This window comes from Physeter macrocephalus, chromosome 16 (assembly GCF_002837175.3).
Source record: "Physeter macrocephalus isolate SW-GA chromosome 16, ASM283717v5, whole genome shotgun sequence".
NCBI lineage: Eukaryota > Metazoa > Chordata > Mammalia > Artiodactyla > Physeteridae > Physeter > Physeter macrocephalus.
Window position 1 is genome coordinate 4,367,070 of NC_041229.1, and position 24,203 is coordinate 4,391,272.

General features: G+C 47.2%; 1 protein-coding gene across 5 annotated transcripts in view; it reads right to left on the reverse strand.

The window, feature by feature from the left end:
* Positions 1-12,835: 12,835 nt before the first annotated feature.
* Positions 12,836-24,203, reverse strand: part of APLP2 (amyloid beta precursor like protein 2) — a 71,772-nt gene continuing 60,404 nt past the window's right edge. For 3 of the 5 annotated variants that reach the window (XM_055091425.1, XM_028501025.2, XM_055091424.1), the window contains 7 exons: positions 23,222-23,321; positions 21,366-21,518; positions 19,439-19,474; positions 16,591-16,676; positions 15,783-15,857; positions 15,307-15,462; positions 12,836-14,286 (listed from right to left, as the gene is read on the reverse strand). In XM_055091425.1, the coding sequence (XP_054947400.1) occupies positions 14,185-14,286; positions 15,307-15,462; positions 15,783-15,857; positions 16,591-16,676; positions 19,439-19,474; positions 21,366-21,518; positions 23,222-23,321 (708 nt within the window). In that variant the 3' untranslated portion in view covers positions 12,836-14,184. Of the gene's footprint in view, positions 14,287-15,306; positions 15,463-15,782; positions 15,858-16,590; positions 16,677-18,643; positions 19,328-19,438; positions 19,475-21,365; positions 21,519-23,221; positions 23,322-24,203 lie in introns of those variants that run through there. The other 2 variants (XM_024131240.3, XM_028501027.2) reach the window with 2 other exon arrangements.

Sequence of the window (24,203 nt, forward strand, 5' to 3'; positions counted from 1 at the left end):
GGTTTGTAATATCTGGCTGCCTTACAAGGAGAGTAAAGTGGTGCGTTTAGAAAAAATAATAATAATAAGCACCTGGATCTCCTGCCTGCAGTTTGCTACCCTCTGACCTCTCCGGCACAGGCAATCAGGTTACTCATCCTAAACCACAGCTCCTGTAAAACCCCGCAGTGTCTCCTGGATCAAATCCAACTTCCTTGCCTGGCTCTCACAGCATGACCTGTCTTCCTTTGCAAACTTGCCTCCCGGCACTCCTACTAGGACCCCTTTTCTGCAGCCAGACTTCCCCACATTTGCACCTTTCCTAAAGCTTCTCACCCGCTGGGAAGCCCTTCTTCACAAGCATCTCTGCACATTGGGACAAAGTCGCTTGCACAACACTAGTCATTCATGTTCTTCACCAGAGTATTTCCAGCTCTCTGCCTTCTGGGCACAGGCTAGGATTTGAAGTTAGGTGTGGCCCTATGGCTAACTGTGGGCAGAGGAGTGGCAAATGGCAAATGGCAAATGATACACACCTCTTCCAGGTAGGAGCGTGAGGACGCAATGCACAATCCCCATGCCTTCTCTCCCTGGCTAGGTGATCCTGCAAGCACATGCTGAGATAAGACAAGACCCCTATTACCCTGCAGCCCTAGGTGGCTGCAGTGAGCAGAGACTTCTGCTGATGTGCGTTTGATATGTAGCATCAATGAGAAGTAAGCTTTGGGGATATTAAGCCACTGAGAGTCGAGGTTTGTTTGTTATTGCAGCAAGTCTAGCCTCTCCAGATTGATACACTACTTCCTCCATGAGGTTTTCCTTCCCTCTAAACCAGAACTAGGTCTGTTTACACCTCTACTGTGGAATTTGTCACCTTTTCTTTGCATTTCTGTCAATGTCTTATACACCTTTGAGTCCTCAGAGCCTAGCACACTGACTGGCACTATCCCTTGAATAAATAGAAAATAAGTCTGCCCCTTCCATCATACGAAGCATTCCAAAACTAAATAGAAGATATCAGAAAATAATTTTCTGGGGGCTTCCCGGGTGGCGCAGGGGTTAAGAATCTGCCTGCCGATGCAGGGGACACGGGTTCGAGCCCTGGTCCGGGAGGATCCCACATGCCGCGGAGCAACTAAGCCCGTGAACCACAACTACTGAGCCTGCGCGTCTGGAGCCTGTGCTCCGCAACGGGAGAGGCCATGACGGTGAGAGGCCCGCGCACCGCAATGAAGAGTGGCCCCCACTCTCCGCAACTGGAGAAAGCCCTCGCACAGAAACAAAGACCCAACACAGCCTTAAATAAATAAATAAATTTAAAAAAAATAAAAAATAATTTTCTGCATACTGTGACAAAGTCACCTACAGAACTTTGTAGGTACTACCTTGGTACCACAGTCACCAATGACACAATACCCTTCAATTAGTGTGGATGATAGAAAGTAAGCTGGATCCAAAGTAACATAAAGGAGAGGCATTCATGGCACTAAAACCTGCTGCCCTGCTACAAAAGGAGTGTCTCATATCATCTCCCAGGTTCCTGGAGCATCCTCTTTTATCTCATGGAGCTGTGAATGCCTTACACATAGAAGGCACCCAGTGCTGTCATTCATATCATCTCCCAGGTTCCTGGAGCATCCTCTTTTATCTCATGGAGCTGTGAATGCCTTACACATAGAAGGCACCCAGTGCTGTCATTTGAATGCAAAGCACATGCCATGCATCTACTGCGATTGCAGGCTAGGAGGAGGTGATGCAGGCCAAGACCCTCCCCCTGACATTGTGTCACATCAGCTTACTGAGTGCACACCAAGCATGTGACAGAGGAAGAAGTATAACCACGTCCTGACATTAAACCCATGACATGTGAGCTTAGTGCTTTTATTCCTAAATTGTAAGTGAAGAAACCTAAGAGCAGAAGCCCAAGCTTCTTTTTTTGTTTGTTTGTTTGTTTTTAATATTTATTTATTTTGGTTGTACCGTATCTTAGTTGCGGGAATGCGAACTCTTAGTTGTGGCATGCATGCGGGATCTAGTTCCCCGACCAGGGATCGAACCCGGGCCCCCTGCGTTGAGAGCACGGAGTCTTAGCCACTGGACCACCAGGGAAATCCTCTGAGCTTCGTAATATGCTGACATGCTCATCAGCTTCATGGCCTCATTCTTCCCTGCAACCACATTTAGAGAGCTCTTATGTGGACCAGGAAAATCAAAACGCCCTGGAGTGCAAGCTCTAATTAAAGAGAGTACCAGATTCTGGAAGAACTGAGGAAGGAGAGATTAACTATGCCTGTGAAAGCTCCACAGAAGTGGCATTTCAGCTGAATTTGGATTTCACCCAGAGAAGGAGAAAAGGGGTGGGGGGGTGATGTGGGAAAGATGCCAGGCAGATGCAGTATTGCCATCAAGGCCAGGGGAGTAGGTGGGCGTCATGCAGGGGGCAGGCAGGATTCCCTCGTGACCACTAAACAACTGGTATTTAGAAAGTGCATGTTTACCTTCCACTGGGGAGTAGGTGTCAGGTATACAAATCTTGTTCTGGAAGATTAAGATACATTCACGGATGACGGCTCCCTCACTGGTTCACCCTGCTCTCCGCCCATTCCAAACCTCTCCCACACCACTTGTCTGCAGACGGGTCCTCTCAGGAGTGGGATTTGCCTGCAGGCCTGGAGTGATCTGCTTCGCCTGGGTTTGCTCCCCTTCTCACCAACTTAAGCAGCAGCAGAGCTCGGGGACTTTAAACTTGGGCTGGGTCTGCCTGACGCGGCCACAATCCGTCCCATGTCATTACCAGTTGAAGCCAGTGTCTTTCAGCCTGTGGTCAGTCCACTAAGTGGCTCTGGCCCCAGGGACACTGGGGCAGTCGGAGTGGCCTTCTGAGGGGCCCCCAGCGGACAGAGTCCTGGGGTCAAGAAGAGAAGGACTTACCCGGGGGATGGTAGCTTGGGAGTGGGAGTGTTTGTGGGGGGAAGAGAGAGATGGTGATGGAGGCCCTGTGAGTTGGTCATTGCAGCAAACTACATGGGCCTCAGGCTGACATCTGAGTCTGAGTCTGGGTTTACCCCCTAGGAGTGTGAGAACCTGGCTATATCCTTTAGGCTGTCGGCTCTTGGGTTTCTTCACTTACAATTTAGGAATAAAAGCACTAAGCTCACATGTCATGGGTATAATGTCAGGACATGTGGTTACACTTCTTCCTCTGTCACAAGCATGGTGTGCACTCAGTAAGCTGACGTGACACAATGTCAGGGGGAGGGTCTTGGCCTGCATCACCTCCTCCTAGCCTGCAATCGCAGTAAATGCACGGCATGTGCTTTGCATTCAAATGACAGCACTGAGTGCCTTCTATGTGTAAGGCATTCACAGCTCCATGAGATAAAAGAGGATGCTCCAGGAACCTGGGAGATGATATGAGACACTCCTTTTGTAGCAGGGCAGCAAGTTTTAGTGCCATGAGTGCCTCTTTATGTTACTTCGGATCTGGCCATCTTAGTAATAATAGCTTCAACGTCCATTTAGTGAAACAATTCTAAAGGCATCACCGACTTTCTTTATACCACTCACCCACAAACAACAAATCTGTCAGTTCTACCCCCAAAATATATTTGGAATCTGTCTACTTCTTGTTTTCCTACTGCATCTCACTATTCCAAGCCACCATCTAGTCCTCCCCGGACTACACATCACCTCCTGAAGCCCTGCTTTCTTCCACCCAGCTCCACTCCAGTCGGCTGTGATTACAGATTCATGGCACTGCATCACCCGTCTTTCAAAACACAAAGTTCCTGAAGGCAAGGATCAGTATCTGCTGGTTCCCCAGCTCACACTCAAGAAATGCTTGTTAAATTATTTTAAAACTGAATGAATAAGTGAAAATGTTTTCACGTTTTCCATTATCACTCAAAATTTTTATTGTTAAATGCAACGCAAATATAGAAAACAGCATAAAGTAAATACACAGCTTATTGGATTATTCTAAAGCAACACCTTATCATCACCACTGGAACTTTGTCAACACAGCCCAGCCTTGACCCCTCCATGTGCCTGTCCCCAGACAACCCCATTTCCCCCGAGTAGCAGTGCTGTGGACCTCTACGGGGAAGTATTACTTGCTCATTTTTCTTACATGGTTTTTATCATCCAGGCCTGAATCTCTGCACATCATTGTTTAGCTTTGGCCTGCTTTTTGTTTGTCTGTCTTGTTTCCAACAGGTCTTTTAGGTCTCTTTTAATCTAGAGGTTCCCTTTTTTCTTCCTTTACAATTGTTCTTCCTTTGCAATTTATTTACTGAAGAAATCAGACCATTTGTCCTGCAGACTTCCCACAGTGAGGATTTTGTGGACTGTATCTTCAAACTGTTGTCTCTTTAGTGAGTTCCCTTGTGCTATTTCCTACAAATTGTTGTATTTAGAGGCTTAATGAGATGAATGTTTGATTGTTTTTTGGAGGGAAGATTCTTCATAGGTGGTGGTGTGTTTTTCAACGTGAGGCCTATGTCTGGCTGTCTCGTTTTGTTTTGCTAGTTCCATGCTTAGATTCTAAATTCAGAAAATGTGAACGGTAACATTTCAATTTATCATCCCTTGTTTATTTACATGCTGGAATACTTCTCTATAGAGAAATTTCTCATCTATGTGGTCACCCGGTAGTAATGTTTGTACAGGAAGGGAAGAGTAAAGGCCTGAGTCTCTCCCTCTGTTGAGTAGTTTTCAAAATAGTCAGCTTTCTAGCATCTTCCAAAGGGAACAATTGGTGTTTGTTTGCTTGTTTTTGTATTATTATGAATTCTTGGATTTAACTGTATTGGTATGTTTTGGTTCATTGCCATTTGTATGCTGTTGATGTTCAAACTCTCCCCTCTGTGACCAGCAGGGATGTCTTCAAGTTGGTTCTGACTCTTTTGTTTTTAATATTTATTTATTTATTTATTTTGGCTGCACCGGGTCTTAGTTGCAGCGTGCAGGGTCTTTTTAGTTGTGGCATGTGGACTTCTTAGTTGTGGCAGGCGGGATCTTGTTCCCCGACAGGGGATTGAACCCGGGCCCCCTGCATTGGGAGCGCAGTCTCTTACCCACTGGACCAGCAGGGAAGTCCTGGTTCTGACTCTTTTTTGACCCAATCCTACTCATCTCTGATCATTCTTTGCTTTCTGGTCAGATGTTTCAGGTTCACCTTGTACATTCCCTGCCCACACATGCAATCAGCCATTTCTTCAAGAAGTCCCATTGTCTATTAGTGAGAAACAGCATTTCAAGACAATCACCTGAAAAAAAAAAAAAAAGACAATCACCTGGGCACAAGAAATAATCAGCCATTTCTTCAAGAAGTCCCATTGTCTATTAGTGAGAAACAGCATTTCAAGACAATCACCTGAAAAAAAAAAAAAAAAGACAATCACCTGGGCACAAGAAATGTGTTTATTACCACTGCGTTGGTCATTTTTTCTGGGGCTTTTTTTTTTTTTTCTTGCTATGCCATGCAGCTCGTGGGATCTCAGTTCCCCGACCAGGGCCATGGCAATGAAAGCCTGGAATCCTAACCACTAGGCCACAAGGGAACTCCCGTTTCTGGGGCTTTTGAAGGACAAAGCTAGGAATTTTTTAAAAAGAGATAAAATACCCAACAAATTCACATTGATATTTCTGATTCAAATGTAGGACCCCAGGGTAGTACTGACTGTAACATCTTGTATCTGTATTTTCCTTCTCCCCCACTGAGAGGGCTTCTCATGTCACTGGGTATTTTTAGTCCTATCTCCTTTTTTGAGTGAAGGCAACAGGAACAATTTTCTCATTAGAGTTCAGTGAATCTGCCCTTAATGGAGTTTTTGTCAACTTGCCAGCCCACAATCAACAGAATGCTCTAGCTGATTTGAGGGGAAAAAAAAAGGAAATTATTAAAAGATTCTTAGGAAGCTCATAGAATCTCTGGGTGGGCCAGAGAGGCAAGAAGGGAAGAGACAGAGCCAGGAACAAGGCCAGCCATACCACAGGGCTGCCTGGGAAGCCTCACTGCTCCTGTCCCAGGGAGATACCACTACAGCTCACCCCAGTGAGACTGACCCTGGATGCCAGTCATGCTACCCTGCTGCCCGGAAGCTGCATGTTCTGTTGTTGCTATAACCAGAGAGTGGCCTGTGGGGTCTCTTTGTTCCCTCTTGAGTGAGTCTCTTGTGAGTGCATCTCATTGGTGACTCTCAGTGACACCTGTGCCCTCCCCACAAGCCCCCCGAGAAGTCCAATTCTGTTCCTGCCTTGGGTAGACAGAACACATAACGTGGAAATCCTGCCAACATAACAGGGCTGCCCCCAAAACACCCCGGTCTCCACGGACGGTGCAAATGCAGATGCTCTGAGCTGGCAGTCTCGGAGCCTGTCTGGATATGTATTTTATTACCTGGGCCTACTTACCTGCTTCTCTGCTGAGCATCTTTGAGAATTTCTGCCCTGTCCACATCATCAGCACATCCAAGTTCATCCTTTCTTTCATCTGATATTTGTAGCTACCCCCCCGACCCATGGTGCTGCATGGGGCCTATTTATTATTTGTTTTATTTATTTAAATTAATTATTTATTATTATTTTTTAAATTAATTTTTATTGGAGTATAGTTGCTTTACAATGTTGTGTTAGCTTCTACTGCACAGCAAAATGAATCAGCCATACATATACATAGATCCCCTTCCTTTTGGATTTCCCTCCCATTTAGGCCACCACAGTGCATTAAGTAGGGTTCCCTTGCTATACAGTATGTTCCCATCAGTTTTATACATAGTATCAATAGTGTATGTGTCATATTTTATCTTATACAGAGTATCAATAGTGTGTATGTGTCAATCCCAATCTCCCAATTCCTCCCACACCACCCCTTTCCCCCTTGGTATCCATACATTTGTTCTCTACGTCTGTGTCTCTATTTCCCCTTTGCAACATGGGCTTTTTAAAAATCAAAGTACCTGATACATTTGCTTACATTCTGAGTTCAGTGTTCATTCACTAGGTGAAAGGAAGTTTTAAGCAAATAACGTAAATAAATATGTGGTTTACAAGATTCTTGCAGCGTATGCTCTTCACTCCACAGAACAAGAAAATGATAAGATTGACGTTTCTACTCCTAGTACAAACTCTTCAATGGCTACATTATCGGGTAAAAAATATTATCTTCTGATATGAAGTTGGTTAAAAAGTTTTATTTTTATTTGGCCGTGTGGCTTGCAGGATCCTGGTTCCCCGACCAGGGATTGAACCCAGGCCCTCGGCAGTGAAAGTGAGGAGTCCCAACCACTGGACCACTAGGCAACTCCCCAAAAGTATTAAATTATCAAGACCGTGGACTTACATCACACATTAATAATGTCCATTTACAACGTACATTAATAATGACGTTCCTCACTCTAAGTGTATGTTGGGTCTGGTGGCACTGACAAATATTATGAGGCCAACATGATTAATGACACTTAAAAACTAAATGTCCAGCACATGAAGACAAGCCACTACAATTTTTTCAGCACTTATAGTCATGCAATACTCAATTTTGTAATTTACAAAATTTCATTTAGGAATGATAAACATACGGCTTGAGGTTCTTAATTAAATGCCAAAGACAAAAAGCCATAAACCATCGTAGAATCACCTCGTCCTGCCACAGTGAAAAGGGCTGAAATAATACACAAAAGCGACATGGAAGCAGTATAATCCATGCTTCTGTCAGCAAGTGCTGTCAGAAGATGACAGCTTTGAAGAAACAAGCAAAAAGCCACATCAGGCTATGGAAGGTGTGGATGAAAGTACAGCTCAGTTTATGGTATAATATTTACCAATTGCTTTAATCACAAAGTACACAAATACTGTTGTCTTATTGAGCCCTACGTACTGGGAGAAGATGTTTTCAACAAATAATACTACCTCACATTCATTGAGCACTTGTCTACACTGGGCACTGGTGTAGCTTTAGCATCTTTCCTTCCCTGTGGTCATTGAGCACTTGTCTACACTGGGCACGGGTGTAGCTTTAGCATCTTTCCTTCCCTGTGGCCACTCACTCCTAACCCAACAACCTAAGTGCTATCACCACCCCCATTTCTTCAGATGGAGAAACTAAGGCACAGAGCAGTGAGACAACCTCCTCAAGGTCACCCAGCCAGTAGGTGGCTAAATTAGGAAAAGAATCAGGTAGTTTGGCTTCAGAATTCCCACTTGTAACATGATAGCTGCCTTTTAAATTTTATTTGTATTTTACGGGAAAGAATGTAGTATGAAAAATCTCGGAAAATGTAATGCTGATGGATTGGCTGCTTTGGTTGGAATAATGAAATATTTCCAGATAAAGTTTGATGGTGGAAATCATAAGTGCACGAAATGCTACCAAATGTCTCCAACCAATGTAGTTATTCTGATTAGAATCAGAATATGAATCTTCAGTATTTTTAAATAAGATTGGAAGTGACCAAGAAATCATTTTGTACCTCACAGAGAGATTCATCTTGTGACAAAGTAAGCAGAGTTGTTGAACTTAATGATGTTATGCTGTTCCCTGTTTGTTTTTTAAGCTAAAAACACCTTTTCAACTTGCTTTTTCTAAAGAAACCTATGCTATGGAGAAATTTGAAAACCAACGTCTGGAAAGGTTTCCATTAGTAGTTAATTCTGCTGTCAAAAGTGATGCCTCGGGCTTCCCTGGTGGCGCAGTGGTTGAGAGCCCGCCTGCCGATGCAGGGGACACGGGTTCGTGCCCCGGTCCGGGAAGATCCCACGTGCCGCGGAGCGGCTGGGCCCGTGAGCCGTGGCCGCTGAGCCTGCGCGTCTGGAGCCTGTGCTCCGCAACGGGAGAGGCCACAACGGCGAGAGGCCCGCGTACCGCAAAAAAAAAAAAAAAGCGATGCCTCATCTGAAAGACCTATCTGTATACTTAAGCTCGGAAATAGAATTGGTAGATAGGATTGGAAATTTAGTATCGTGCTGTTAACAGGTACAGCCAAGGATGACTTATCCCATTCCAGCCTGTTTTTGCAATTTCTCTCTTCCGGCTTAAAAAAAAAAAACTTTATTGAGGTATAATTGACACACAATAAACTGCACATATTGGAAAGGTACAATCTGATAAGTTTGACACACATCAGACATACACACCCCTGAAATCATCACCACAGTCAAGAACTCTTTCAGCTTTGATAGCCATGAAATGCAATGAAACAAGCAGACCTTAGAACCTGACTTTCTAATTGCTGTGTTGAGAAGTGTTAAAACACAATTTAAAAATAAGAAGGTGTGAGGGAACATAACTCTCCACTCCTTAAGCACATAGCAATGTCCTGCCAGAGAGGGGAGAGGAGAGAAACTTCACAGGGGAGAAACTGACAAACACACCACAGGAAGGTTATCAAGGATGACATGGACAGTTGACAATCATGGTGACAGCTTGCCCCCTTGATATGCTGTGATGAACAAGGCACTTGGCTGTGGTCTTCCTCCCCAGTAACACACAATCACACAACCCCACGGTCTTATCATGAGAAGAACACACAACCAATCCTGTTAGAGGAGCATCCTACAATATGCCTGACCAGTATGCCTCAAAACCTTCAAAGTCATCAAAAACAGGTAAAGTCTGAGGAAGCTCCGCAGTCGAGAGGAGTTTAAAGAGACACACCTAAATATGTGATATCCTGGGACAGAAAAAGGACACTGGGTAAAAACTAAGGAAATCTGAAGGAACTATGGACTTTAGTTAGAGAGAGAATGAAAGCAATCACTTTGCTTGCACTAAAACTCGTAATATTTCACTGGACCCAAAAGGCTTTGTACCTTTAGTAAATAAAATTTGGAAAAAAAATTTCATCTTTCTTATGCTTCCCAAATTTCCATTTATGATAGTACATGCATACAGCTTTTAAATGACTCTTTATAGAGGGCGCAAATTTAAAAGGTTTTACTCTTGGAGGTTGCTGCTCTCATCAGAAAGAGCCACCGACTCCAGCATTTTAAGTTCAATCAGACCCGGGTTAAGTTGGCCTGAGAGCTCCTCGAGATTCCTCAAGAAGTCATGCCCCATCCATTCCAAGGATTCTAGAAAAACGTTTTTTATTTGGTTAGGTCCTGTCCCCTTCCCTGGGTACCTGGGCCACTCCCTGAGGAAAAGCACAGCAGCCTGCGATTGTGAAGGCCCGCTAGACCCAGTGCCCACAGAGGGCAGGAGAGACACCATTTCCCCTTATTCATTCTAGGTAACAAGGCAAGGCACCAACTCTGTTTTACAAGGACCACTTCACCCTTTGTCCCAGAAAAGTACCGCACGTCCCAGACTTCGGCTCTGTGCCGAGGAGAATGTGAGCTGGTGGGTGTTTCAGCTGTGAAATGGAGGGGCCAGGGGGCGGGTGCCACAGGGCCTTCTGGTTCCTTCCATCAATCTTGCCTGTGTCCACTTCTAACAAGTCATGTCAGACCGTGCGTTCCTTTGGAGGGGACGCTGGGGCCTGTCCAAATTAACTTAGAGACTTATCACGTCCCAGTGTGTCTCCTAAATCAGAGAATCAACGTCATGGCACCTGAAACCAGAGATTACTAGGACACCTGGGCTGGCTCAGACCTCGATTGCCAGGTTCCGCCGATTTGTAACTGAGAGCAGACGAGGAGGTCGGATGACCTCACGCCAAAGTCCGCAGGGAGCTGCCGGCAACCGCAGGCTGCCAGTAACGTGGGCAGGGCCACGTTCCCCAGAGGGCAAGGCTGAGTCACCAGCAGAAACTAGGGGATGAGCAAGTTTCTCTCAGGACCCTGTGCGGGGAAGGTGCCCCCAGGGAGCAGAGTGGAGCTGGTCTAGGTGAGGCCTGCCCTGCAGTCCCTGCCTTACATACATTTCCTTTCAAAATTAAAAAATTTACATCTGCATATAGCATCTATAGATCTACAGATACAGAGATAGAGATCTCCATCAATCCAGGGTGAGGGCGACAGGTGAACCTCATCGCCAGGATGTTCGGATCTACCCTCAGCTCCCTTTGTTCTGAGCCCATTGGGGTAAAGGAACCCACTGCTATTTCACCAGCCCCAGGCATTTCCGAGGCCCACCACTGACAGCGGTGTGGGGAATGGACACCAGTCCTAAGAGTTGGCCAGTTGGATGAGTCCTGGTTGACAGGCACCACTTATGAGGTGACTCCTGGGCCCACTGTCTCCCAGGGCCGACATACACGGAGCAAGGGGATGGACAGTGACAGCTGGGCTTGGGTCTCTGCTTCATCCCTCACCAGGCGGAGGACCTCGGCTTTCTGTAGGATAACAGCCATGCTCTGAAGTTCAGACAATTAAATGAGGCGCTGTGTACAAAGCAGCTAGCAGATGGCAGGCGCTAACATACAAAAAGCTGGTCTGTTAGGTTTGGAACTGAATCATAATGAATGTAGACCCACATTTTCCAGCTGGTATTGCAGAGGGTCAAGTGAAAACACTCTTTAGAACACTGGCAGAAACTGGCTTCAAAAAAATGAAATTTCTTCTTTTTCGTGACCTTTCTGGCAGCAAGTTGTGAGGCCAGTGCAGGAGGGAGGGGCAGATGGGGATGAGCTGATCGCTACATAGAACCAGCCTGTTCAACTGGTTTGTCCCAAGGTGCTTCCTTGCCAGAGGCTCATAAAATGCACACTCCCTATATGTACATACATGTACACTTATACACAGGTATGCATGTATATGCAAGGGACTCAACTGCACCATATACTGTAAATCAGCATCACAGTAAACTAGAGTGAGGACTCTTTTGAGATTAGCCCCTGAATTTACTCATACAAGTAGCTGGATGTTAGATCACCAGTGAAAACCACCCCCAGGCACAAAGTGCTGAAAGCAGGCGTGGGGTAAACAAGCCTCCTTCAATGAGAAAAACAGTGCCTACCAGTGGCAGGTTATTTAAGAAACTCAGAAATGGAGGCTGCAAACCTTTCTCTAAAAAATGCAGCCACAAGCTCCACTCACTGTTTACAGAATCAGGAAGAAAAGTCTCATATTAATAAACATTAATTGTATTTTGCTGCACCAAATTCTTAACTTTCTGATTTTATTTCTTTTAGCTAATCATGTAATTCATTCTCAAATTTGATCAAATGAATGATCACTACATGTTTAGAGGAATTTATAGGGCTTCGATAGCTCAAAAGCAAACAGTTAATTTAGAGAAGGAAGAAAACTTTAAAAATTCCTCATGTACAAAATCCCTGATGTACAAACTCAGATGGATTTGTCATCATAAAAAGAAGAAATGTTATATGAAATATTAAGATAAAGCAAGCAGGGACTTCTCCAGTGGTCCAGTGGTTAGGACTCCACACTTCCACGGCAAGGGAGAACAGGTTCGATCCCTAGTCAGGGAAATAAGATCCCACATGCCATTCGGTGGAGACAAAAAAAAAAAAAAAAAAAAAAGAAGAGAAAGATAAAGCAAGCAGCTCTTATGGAATTTAAAAATTACAGAATTCACTAGAAAGTCTGAAGGTAAGCAGAGCAATCACCCAGATTATAGACTAAAACTAAAGAAAAAGGAGCAATCAGGGAGGTCCGAGGTTTAGCCAATTACAGTTTTAGAAAACAGAAAACACAGTGGAGGAAATCATTAAAGAAATAATGAAAGACCAGTTCTCTGAGATCAATAAAAGCCACCAGCTTTGAGGCTGAAGCACTTTCCCTCTTATTTTTTAAATGAAAAACGGAATTCAAGCCCAAGAGTCCAGCTTCCTGTACCAATTCCTGCCTCTGCTGTGCACTGAGAGACCCTCCAGGGAAGGAAGCACCACTGTCCAGGGCAGGAGGGTTAAAGCCATCACGGCGAGTAATGCCAGGCCAATAAAACAAGGAGTCCTGGTGGAAGTTAAGGTATTTATTGATGTGTTTAAACTCTGTACATTCTCCACAGATCAGATTAAGGAGTTTGTAGGTGAAGTTTATCTGTGCATAGTGGGAAGAGACACGGATGGGGTAAAGGGGAAGAAGAAAAAAAAACAGTCACAGGGAAATAGAAAAAAAATACACCACAGGTTACCAGAAACTTCAGAATTAAAAAAAAAAAAAAAAAAAAAGGAAAAGAAGCAGCTGTGAGCGTCAACATCAACTATACAAGCATCACAAAGACTCATGTGAAGGAAACAAAATCTTCAATCAAAGCTTTCCATGGGGTCTACAGATCACTCTGTGTACAGCCTGGAGCATCCACCTTCCAGAGAAAAGCGAACCTCCCGCGTCCTCCCCAGGATGCCGGCCACCCCCTCCTGCTGTCTTCTCTCAGTGAACGGCGGGGACGGTGGAGACCAGTGCCTTCGGAGGGGGTGGGAAATGCCCAAAGAGGAAAACAGCACATCTGGACATTACTCGGGAGAGAAGTGAGCGGTCAAAAGCTACGGTGACTCAACGGCGGACAGCGGAAGAACGTCATGTACAAACTACAGGCTAATTTCTGTGGAAGAACTGGATTCAGAAGGAACGCAGTGGTGGCCCTAATCTGTACACACGAGGCTCGCCGAAAGAAGCAGGAACTCAAATGCTTGCTTAGAGCGCCTCCTTGGTGACAGGACTTGTGTGGAGACACCCAGGTACCCAGTGGTGGGCGCACCAGACTTCCAAGAAACTGGTCCTTCAAAGGAATTTTGAGAGGGGGATCATGATGTATTTTAAGGATCACTTACGGCTCCTTATTTCAGCTAGTTTCTCAGCAACTTCTGAAAGCTCATTTAAAGCTTTAAATGAGGAATACTGCCTCTTCTTTTTTTAAAATAAAAACCAGGACAGTGAGCCGTGAAGAGCTGATTTACACAATGCGGCCGGAACAAACGGCCTGCATGTAGCATGTACGGTCTATCATTGAAAATCAACATTTTCCATTTCTACAGAGAGCATGTGTGAGACAATACGATAGAAGTGGGACTCCTGATTAATTTAAAAAAGAGAACTACATCAGTCAAATATCTGTAATAGATAATTTTTTCACTTCATTTAAGGTTTATATATCATATATTGTTATATTAACATTTTTTCACCCATTGAAAAAGAATGGAAATTGTGATTCTACAGTAGTACTTTATAGTCTTAGGTCCAGGAGGTCTGAGTGTAAGATGCAATCCTCTGGAAGTAACTGTCGGTCCGTCGTAGATCCAAACCTCTGGACGTCTGCTGCCCGCCTCACCCCTCCACTCCAGCCGGGTGTCGTGCTTCACCTGCTTAAATCTGCATCTGCTCCAGGTATTTGTAGGTTGGGTTCTCGTAACCATGATTCTGCATCTTGTTCAGGTGACGCTCTTCTGGGGTGAGCATTGGGTCGACCTGCAGGAACAAAGATGGGGGTTATTGAGTGAGCCCAAGAGGACTTCCCAGGGCATCAGCAGACCTGAGCTGTATGATCCCCGGGACCCACGGGGTGGACCAAACAAGAGCAGGCGGTGAGGACCCAGGAGGAGGAAAGAGAAAAGAAGGAGGGTCAGAGAGGCTCGGCTGCTGAAAGCTGGAGTCCACGTTGGAGAAAACAGTGAGCTGAATCTCCCGGCACCACAGTGACAGGTCTCAGCTCTGCCGCTTCTCTGCGGGGCAGCCTTGGCGAGGGCCAAGGGGCAGGGCCAGATGACCTCAGGTCCCCTCCGGCCCTGGAACCCTTACAACTAGGCCAGTGTCCAGCAGGAGGTGAAGCCGGATAACTAAGACGCACGCATTTGCATTCATTTCCCCCAGCATATTCTATTCTTTATTGTATTCATTTTCTAGAATCAAGACACTGTGGACATTCCCACCACTCACCAAAAACAAGTGGAAAGTAAGCACTTCTAATCACAAAGGAGCAGAAAATGGAAGAGAAACGGCCTGGTCTGGCTCTTTCCGAATTTACTGTTGCTTTTCTCCCCATTGAAGAAGAAGAGAGTTATTCCTATTTCATATTTTTAAGAATCAATTCACCCACAATGCCTTTGTTGCCTGAACCGTCATATACCTGGTTTTCTCCTTATAAAACACGTCAAAAAAAGCAAACTAATAACAAAGAAAGAAAGAAACAGTATTAGCAGTCCTTCATTCTCAAACATCTATAACGCCCCTGAAAAAAAAGGAAACACTAAGGAAACAATCTGAGAAAACAGTTTTCACCCTGTGCAGCATAAAATGCTCCTATGCTTTCCTCGCATTCACGGTCGAAGCCCAAACTAATCTTAAGAGTTGGCAACAGCTCTCGTGACAGGATCAACCTGACTCAGCCGAGGCTGACTTCCGAGACATGACCTAATAAACCAGAGAGTCGTCTAACTGACGCGCGGCCCGACAAGACGCTCGAATTCTGCAAGCCCGCCGACGGCTCACCTCCACGACCCCGTGGCTGATGGCGCCGTACTGCCTCTTCCTCAGCATCACCAGGCTGATGACGATGACCGTGGCGATGGCCACCGCGATGACCAGCAGACCGACGAGGGCGCTGCTGCTCAGGCTGAAGTCCTCCCGCAGGGGCCCCACGGATTCCTGACGTAACGAAGCAGACGTGCGACAAGGTGTGAGAGACCAAGGAGCGGGGGAGGCCGTGAGCCTTTGGTCGCGCCTCCAAAAACCCAAGGGGGCGCCCGGACCCTGCCGTCCAGGTCGCCGTCCAGGTGGGGGGAGGCCCCACCTTCTGCAATCTCCATGGAGATTCGAACTTGAGCTTTCTTATCCGAAAGCACGGGGGAAATGGGGGACAAAGGACCTTTGCTAGCTTAAGATAGCACAAGGTGCTCCCAGGAGGGAGAGAAAACGGCCGAGGCTGGTGTGGGACCTGCCGTCAGGTTTTGGAGCGGGACACGTACCGGCCCCTCCTCGAGGCCTCCGACCCTCTCGGCGTTGAGAATCATTTCCTTCACGTCCAGGGTCTCGTCAATGACCTGAAACGGGGGCGGGGGGTGGGGAGAATGTCACCAGCTGGGAGGGTGGGCAGATTTAGTGTACAAGTGTAACGGCTTCTTGTCCCCTCCATTTACCATTTGGTGGAGGGAAGCAGACGCCTGATGGACACCCACTAACCCATCAGCTCTGCGCCATTCACCTAAGTCCGCTCACCAAACCCCTGAACAAAGGAGCAGGTGTGGGTGCAAAACTACTGTACAGCAGTTGGTCTTTTAAGGGTTGTCACCTGCGTTTTCCTTTAGGTAACCCTTGTGGAGATATTTCAGCACAGATTACCAAGCAGCCATGTTTAAATATCAAATTCAGTTAAAGATAATCCAGAAATGTTAAGTGATAAAAATGCCAGATGAATAATTAATAGGTGGTATAAACCTCAGGCAGTGTTAAGAACCAAATCCAACTCTATTCCATTTTCAAGTTATTAAATCTCTACTCATTTGAAATGGCCTCTCATATTTTATTCATACCTTTAGTTGCAAATATACTTTCCACTGTATAGCAAGAGATGAGCTACTGCTGAAAAATAATTCTTTATTCACACCCGGACTCTAAACAATACAGCGCATCTGTAGGAGCAGCCAGAGCCTGCCCATCTGCTCGCCTATGGAAACGGACACGTGGAGGTCCATCTGGGAAGCATCTAAAACAACGCGACTCGCTCTAATTATTCTCAAAGTTAACACGGGCACAGAGCAGGGAGAAACGGCTCACCATATTTTCATCCACTTTCTTCTTACTGTTAATCACTTTCTCCTCGGCCCCGATCAGTCCTCCTTCCTGCTCTCCCAGTGCAGATCCTGTGTGGAGAGAGCACACCTGAGTTTCCTGGGATAGGCTGACCTCACACCAACCTCACAGAAGCAGCAAACTCCCTCCTGAGGGCCAGGGAGCCCTCACCAAATGCCCCCTCCCCTTTCTCGATATGCTACTTGTTCCCACTTGGGAGGGTGCGCTGTGCTCCACAGGGGTGAGTGACGCAGGACCAATGGGTGCCATGGAGGAGGAGAGAGTGCTGTGCTCACTTGGCAAGCCTTCAGGAGAGAATACTTTTTGTACTACACATAGAAGCTGGATCCAAAGGCACTCCAGCATCAAAAAACCCGTGACCCACCCTGTGATATTACCAAGCACCCACTACCCCTCAACTCACTCTTTTGACACTTCCTCTGAGTGGAAGAACTATCACACCAGCAGCGAAGCTGCATGCCCGCCTCAAGCACCAACTTTTACGCCACAGGCAATTCTTCCTGCCTGAAATACCCTCCCTGACCTTATATCCTTCCTATTTGTTCTTCAAGCTGCAGCTCTTTTTGGGAGACATTCCCAGATTATAGTACTTAGAGTCACTGTTTGTAATTACTGATTTTCTTCTGTGTCTCTCACTAGGATGTAACCCTCCCGGGGCTTATCAGACAGTCACATCCTCAGTGGTTATGACAGAATGAACAGGAAGGAAGCATTCCCTACATGGGGAAAATTCTAACACCGGGGAGGATGGTACCTTTCCATAAACAGAGCAAGAATGGCAACAGTCTCTTGTCAAGGTCAGACACTGCCTGGGCCAGCATCACCTGTGCGTGGCACTCCTGATGACAGTGTTCAAAGGCGCAGCACAAACCCAGGGAGAGGAAAAGCGAGGCGCAATCTTCTCTGTTTTTAGCCCCAAAGCATGTGACTTCTAGCTCTCCGACGAGTGTCTCGTTAATAATATTATATACAGTGCTACCTAGACGCCTGTGATTTGAACCTTTTATAAATAGATCAACCTGGCCGCATACTCGGCATTCTAAGGTGACCACCCCGTGAGTAAGATGCCGACACGAGTATTTGCAAAGCACTGCTGTCCCAGGCTGCCAGAGGCCCGGCCACGGCAAAGCTCTCCAGCTCACGGCCAGACTCGTTCTGGACCCAGAGCCGCTAGTAACCGCACTGCAGCTGCTGAACCCCCGGGCCAGCTAACACTTAACTCATTAGAATGCAGCCAGAAACAAGGCAGCCTGTTTTCCAGAGCTTTCGTTTTAAAGAAGAGTTTCACAACTTGATTCTAGGGTGAGTTAAACCAGGGCCGGCTTTTGTAGTCTCAAAATGTCAATGAAACAGCAACACTGCATTTCAGCTATTTGAGAAAGAGGAACTCTCTCTCAGCAGGCTGTTCATGACCAAGCCTGAGAAATTCTAACTCTGCACTCTTTCCATCTCTTTCTTCTCCCCCTCAGAATCTCAAAGGTCACAGGGCAGGATCCTATTTAAAAAATAAGGTGGCACTGAGCCAACAAATTTAAAGTCCTACCACCAGTGCTCAGACTCTCCTAACACTTTTTTTGGTGGTACAACCTTCATGTTTCTTTAACACCGACCAAAAGCACTTTGGTTTTATAGAATGAATAAACAAGGGAATTTAACAGACCAAAAGTTAATGTTTAAACTATTCCAACGAATAACACTTGAAGCATAAGGACAAGTTAAACTTTTAGAAAATTCAACTTCACCTAAACATATCCAAGTTGTGCCCCCCAGAGGAACGTCCACACAGCGATGAAGGAGCATATCCAAGTAGAATAAAACAAAGCCCGTGCACACGAGTGACTTCTGCAGAGGAAGCTCACAACCTTGTGTCCTGAGAAGGAGCACACACACCACTGCCAAGCCCTCAGCCAGGGCACGGCACGAGGCAGTCCGGTTAGTCCGAGAACGTGTGCCCTTGTTCACGATGACCCCGGAGGCTGGACTGCCCCCCGCTCCCCCCCGGAAATGCGGCTGTTACACCGCGGTCTATGAAACAGGAACACCACGGGCTCTGAAGACAGAGGAAGCTGAGTTCAGATTCTGGTTCCTCCACTTCCTAAGATCATGACTGAACTCTGAGGCTGCTCCAACTGCCTTATCTAGCAAAGAGAGCTAATAACCCCACCTCCAGGGTGTTCAGTGGGTTAAACGAGATCAAGGGTGTAAGCGTTCAGCCTGGGCTCACACGCAGTTAACTTCATCTGAAAAGTGGAGACTCGTTACAGCAAGAGTTCACTTGTCTCAACCTGTTTCATCCATCAGCTTCTACTATGTTCTGAGGGACGCTACATCTCGGGGGACATGAGACAGCTGGAAACAGACACTCGGGCATGGACAAAAGGCAGAGGACAGCTAAGAAGAAAGGGAAAAGATGTGGGAGCAGCAGAGAAAAAGAGGTAAAATAAAATGACTCTCCACCCGACCACAGCATGTTTTTATTTATCCTAGGAATTTGCAACCAACCTGTTTAAGCTGGATATACTTTTAAGGTCTACCCAGCTTAAAAGGATTTATGAAGGCTCTACTTTGGTTACTCTGTATTCCTCTGTACTCTCTGGACATCCAGAAGGGCAGCTCAGGATGGCCACCGTGTAAGCAAACCCACGGACACTGGGTTCTGGGTGCCGGAAGTCAGGCTTCTCTGGTCCTCCCACAGCCATGTCTGAAGGCATGAGGTGGAAAACATCAGGTGGTGGAATGGAACAGAGCGTGAAACTTCTGGGCAAGTGAAAGGAATGAGGGTCTTAGGGGGTACATCTTTGACAAAACCAACCTGTTTTCATTGGGTGATACACTTCCGGCTGAGTGTCTAGCAGAAAGGAAAGCAACAAAAACAAAACAGCACAAGAGGAGATTAAGAAAAAAATCCCTTCTTTCAAAATCCCTACCTTTGACTTGACTTTCTCTATAATGTGAACAAAAGCATATTCTTCCTTACAAACTGGGCCTGAGCTGCCCCACAAGCAAACGGCGGTAAGAGCTACAGCAGATGACTGGAAGGAAGGGAGAGAAGGCAGGCGGTCTTGAGTCTTTCGGGGGAACTTCTGAGAGATTCCCAAATTATTTAGCTTAGCCCCAAGTTATTTTTCTTAGAAAATAACAAAAACACAAGTTAGCACTGGAGCATGTGTGATTTTGTGGTTTTGTGGTTTTCTGAGAAGGAGACAAGGTTCTAGTTCACACATGTCCAAGCAAGACGTGCCCCCATCCCAACAAAGCTGAGGAAGTAGGGCCACCCTGCGGCCCCGTGGGTGAGGTCTGAAAGAGCAGGCTTAGGGAGTGCGCTGGCACCTCGTTATTTACCTGGCTCCTTCCTCGGATTCTCTTTGACTATCAGAGGGTCAACTGTACTGAGTTGGTACCTCTGAGAGAGCTGGTTTAGAAGGAAGGTACTTGTGTTAGGGTCTGGAGGCCAACCTGAATGCCCCCTTCTTCGGGCCTCCGTAGCAGCACCACTGGATCTGCCTAGGACTCAGGACCGCATCAGCTCAGGCTCAAATCCTTACTCTCTACCTACAAGCTACGTGACCCTGGGCAGACACTTAACCTCTTTAAACCCTGGATCCCCAAATGGGGAACACCCCCAGTCCCTACCTCAGAGGGTTATTTTGAGGATAACAATATAAACGAGAGCATCCATGCACAGTGCTTAGCCGAGGCTGGCATATGAGGAGGACTCTACAGCGGTGGCCACTACTTTTACCATCACCACCACCAGCCACAACAGCAGCAGGAAAATAAATAGAAACTGATTCCACACCCTGATCTCAGGGCCTGGGCTCGGCAGCTTGTTTATTTTTGGTGCAGACCCACAGCTTTTTTTTTTTTTTTTTAAATTTATTTATTTTTGGCTGCATTGGGTCTTCATTGCTACGTGCGGGCTTTCTCTAGTTGCAGCGAGCAGGGGCTACTCTTCGTTGCCATGCGCGGGCTTCTCATTGCGATGGCTTCTCTTGTTGCAGAGCACGGGCTCTAGGTGCGTGGGCTTCAGTAGTTGCAGTGCATGGGCTCCGTAGTTGTGGCTGGCGGGCTCTAGAGCGCAGGCTCAGTAGTTGTGGCGCACGGGCTTAGTTGCTCCGTGGCATGTGGGATCTTCCCGGACCAGGGCTCAAACCTGTGTCCCCAGCTTTGGCAGGCGGATTCTTAACCACTGCGCCACCAGGGAAGTCCCCAGACCCACAGCTCTGAGAGATCCCTACAGACGTCGAGAACCAGCAGGGAATGGAAGAAAGCACGCCTGCGCAGGAGGAGGCAGACGGACAGCTTCTCAGCCCGTCTCGCATTCGAGTGGGTCAGGTAACCTCTGCAGCCCCCCGTCACCGACCTCCCAAGACTGTTAGGAAAAGATAATGACAGCCTAGAACACGAAAGTGCTTTTTAAGCTGCAAAGGGGCTTCCACGTGGAAGGCCTCACACACTGGAGGCTGCTGATGGGACCAGGACAAACAGTGGGCTTTAGGCAAACTGTCCATAAAATGGGAGAAACATCACAAACCTCCCGACGTTACTGAAGGCTCCCCACTCGGTGCCTGCACACGGCAGGAGCTCGGTGAATCCCAGCCCCTCCCCTGCTCGACCTGCACCAGGAACACAGTCTCCCCAGCACAAGCCCGTCCCAGATCTGACTTCAATTTTCTAACTGCATTCCTTCCCCGCCCCCTGGCCCCCGCTGCCAAGCTGGGCTGTTACCGCACACGCACCTTCGTTCTCAGGCAGGGACGGGAAGGGATGGAGGGGGTGGAACGGCAGGACCTCGTCGCTCTCCTCCGAGCTCACCCGCACGTCCACGGGGGTCTCTGAGATGGAGGCGGTGAACTGGTCCATGTCTGCTCGCTGTTCTTGAAGAAGCTCATCTGACAAAGACAGACACACAGGAGCCAGCTTTTCAGAAGGATCGGGTTTCTAGGCACAGGACAGCCTGCATGGGGCTAACTCGTGTCATTATGGGTGGGATGCGAGCTCTGCCTAAAGGGGCGTCTCACCAGCTCACAACACAGGCCACGCACGACCCCCTCCCTCTCTCCTGAGGGTGTGCCCCCTGACTCGCTGACTGCAGAACCCCGGCGCCGGGAACCCCATGGCTGCATCCTGGGCCCCCCTCTCTCCTCGATCACCTCCCCCTGGGTAAGTGGTTTCCTCCTACGGCAGTGTTAAATACCATCCACGGATCGTGACTCCCAAACCTGTATCTTGCACCTGCATCCCCGACCTCTGGCTCATCCACCTGGTAGCCTACTTCACACCTCCACTTAATGTCTGAGGGCAAATTTTTTTTTTTTTTTTTTTTTGCAGTACGTGGGCCTCTCACTGCCGTGGCCTCTCCCGTTGCGAAGCACAGGCTCAGTGGCCGTGGCTCACGGGCCCAGCCGCTGCGCGGCATGTGAGATCTTCCCGGACCTGGGCACGAACCCGTGTCCCCTGCATCGGCAGGTGGACTCTCAACCGCTGCACCACCAGGGAAGCCCCTGAGGGCAATTTCTATTTTAACAGGTAAAAAGAATGCAGCACCTGAGCAAAATGTAGCCTCACGACCCACTCAGCTGCTCACAGGGAAACCGGCGCAGAGCCAATGTTTTTCTTTCCCTCAACCCCCTGCCCCATCCAGCCCATCAGCACATCCTGTTCACCCTTCCTCTGAAACACATCCTCAGGACCACTCACATCTCCATCTCCTCCATTCCCATCTCTGTGCACTCAGCCATCCCCTCTCTCCTGGATTTTTACAACTGTTTCCTGGGTGGTTTCCAATTTTCATCAACTCTCAACATAGCAGTCTAGTATTTTTTTTTTAAGTTCACATTTTAAAAAAACCAATCCAGATCTAGTCACCTGCTGGTTTAAAACCCTCGAAGGGCTTTCAATTATCCTAGAATAAAATCCAAACTCCTTGATTTTGCTAAAATCTCTCTATTTAAATGTCAGGCTCTGCAGTCGTCGCTTCCTGTGCTCAGTGTTTCCCCCCTGGGGTCGCTGCGTGGAGGGCTCCTCCTTATCATTCGGATCTCAGGTTTCCCCCAAGGGAGCCTGACCACCAGGCACCCTCCCCATCCCACCCCAGTTTCACCTCTGGCACAGCACCCATCCCCACGGGCACTCGTTTTCCTGACCGTTCCCTCCTCCTAAAATGTGAGCTCCAGGAGGTCTGTCTACTGGTGCACATTTTACTCGGTGCCACACAGCAGACACAACGAACGTTTGTTGGATAAATGAAGAAGAGAAAGACCAGAAGAGGGAGAAGAAGTGAGAACGTGAATAAACAGATGCCTTAAAATATGCCAGCAATTAAGGGGGAAAGGGTAACAGGAGACTTGCTCAGTCCCTTGCAAATTCACACCCTAGATTCTTCTTCCGGTAACAGAGTGAAGGTCAATGAAACTCAAGGCTCTGTGGCTCCCAGCCAGGACTTGACCCTGCCATGTGAGCCCCAGACTTCTGAGCCCGTGGCACGCTAATGCCCGGCTCCGTGGCCTCGCTTGTCCTGTTTCTCTCATCTGGCACCGCCATCACTCCTGAGCATAAGCCCCGCCTGACCTGGATGCAAACAGTCGGCACCCACCAATTTCCTCTTGGATTTCTTGGGCCACGTAAGGTACTTTGTAGAGCAGAGAAAGGCTCTGGTTCCTTCTTTCTTCAATCACGTGGAGATGTGTCATCACCTGCAAGCACAGGATGGGGGAGAGGCCTTGTCACCAGAACAGCCGGGCCAGCCTGACACCCACACTCTTCTGCAAAGACCTATGTTCTCTACAGAGTCCAGCAAAGCAGCTGGTCAGGGGGGCAGTATAAATCCTCCCAGTGTTTACTGGCCACCGTAGTGGAAGAATGTGTGTATTACCTCTCGGTGATCTAAGGATTTATCCAGAGAGTGCTCCAAGTTAAGGGAAAATTTTTAAAATTTCCTTAGCCAAGTATTGATTTGGTTTTCACAGGAGGCACTTGCTAACTGTACTATAAAAAAAGAACCCAAATTTGTACAATGCCAAACACTCAGTAAGGTCCTTCTGAGTGAAAGAGGAACTGAGTTGGTCAATTTTTACCACTGGTCAGACAAGATGAGGTAACAAGGGAAGGAAATCACTGGTTAAAAAGTAGATTTGGAAAAAAAAAAAAAAAAAAGTAGATTTGAGGGGTGGGACCATTCACGGATTTTGCTTAGTGAAGCAGTTGCTTGAAATGATGATCACAGTGAACATCAGAACTAGTTTATTCCTATTTAACTAAATTAGCTATTCCTTCAAAACTGCACACTGAAGTATAAATAAACCTGATTTTTATGGGGTGATAAGGAAGGCATATCTACCATCTGTCTTACATAGCTCACTGCCTTTTCTGAATGCAGAAGTTCCAAGGTTGTTCATCCAAAAAAGAAAGAAAAAAAGTCATTAAAGTGGTCACTGAATTTTATTAAAATTTTTTTGCGGGGCTTCCCTGGTGGCGCAGTGGTTGGGAGTCCGCCTGCCGATGCAGGGGACGCGGGTTCGTGCCCCGGTCCGGGAAGATCCCACATGCCGCAGAGCGGCTGGGCCCGTGAGCCACGG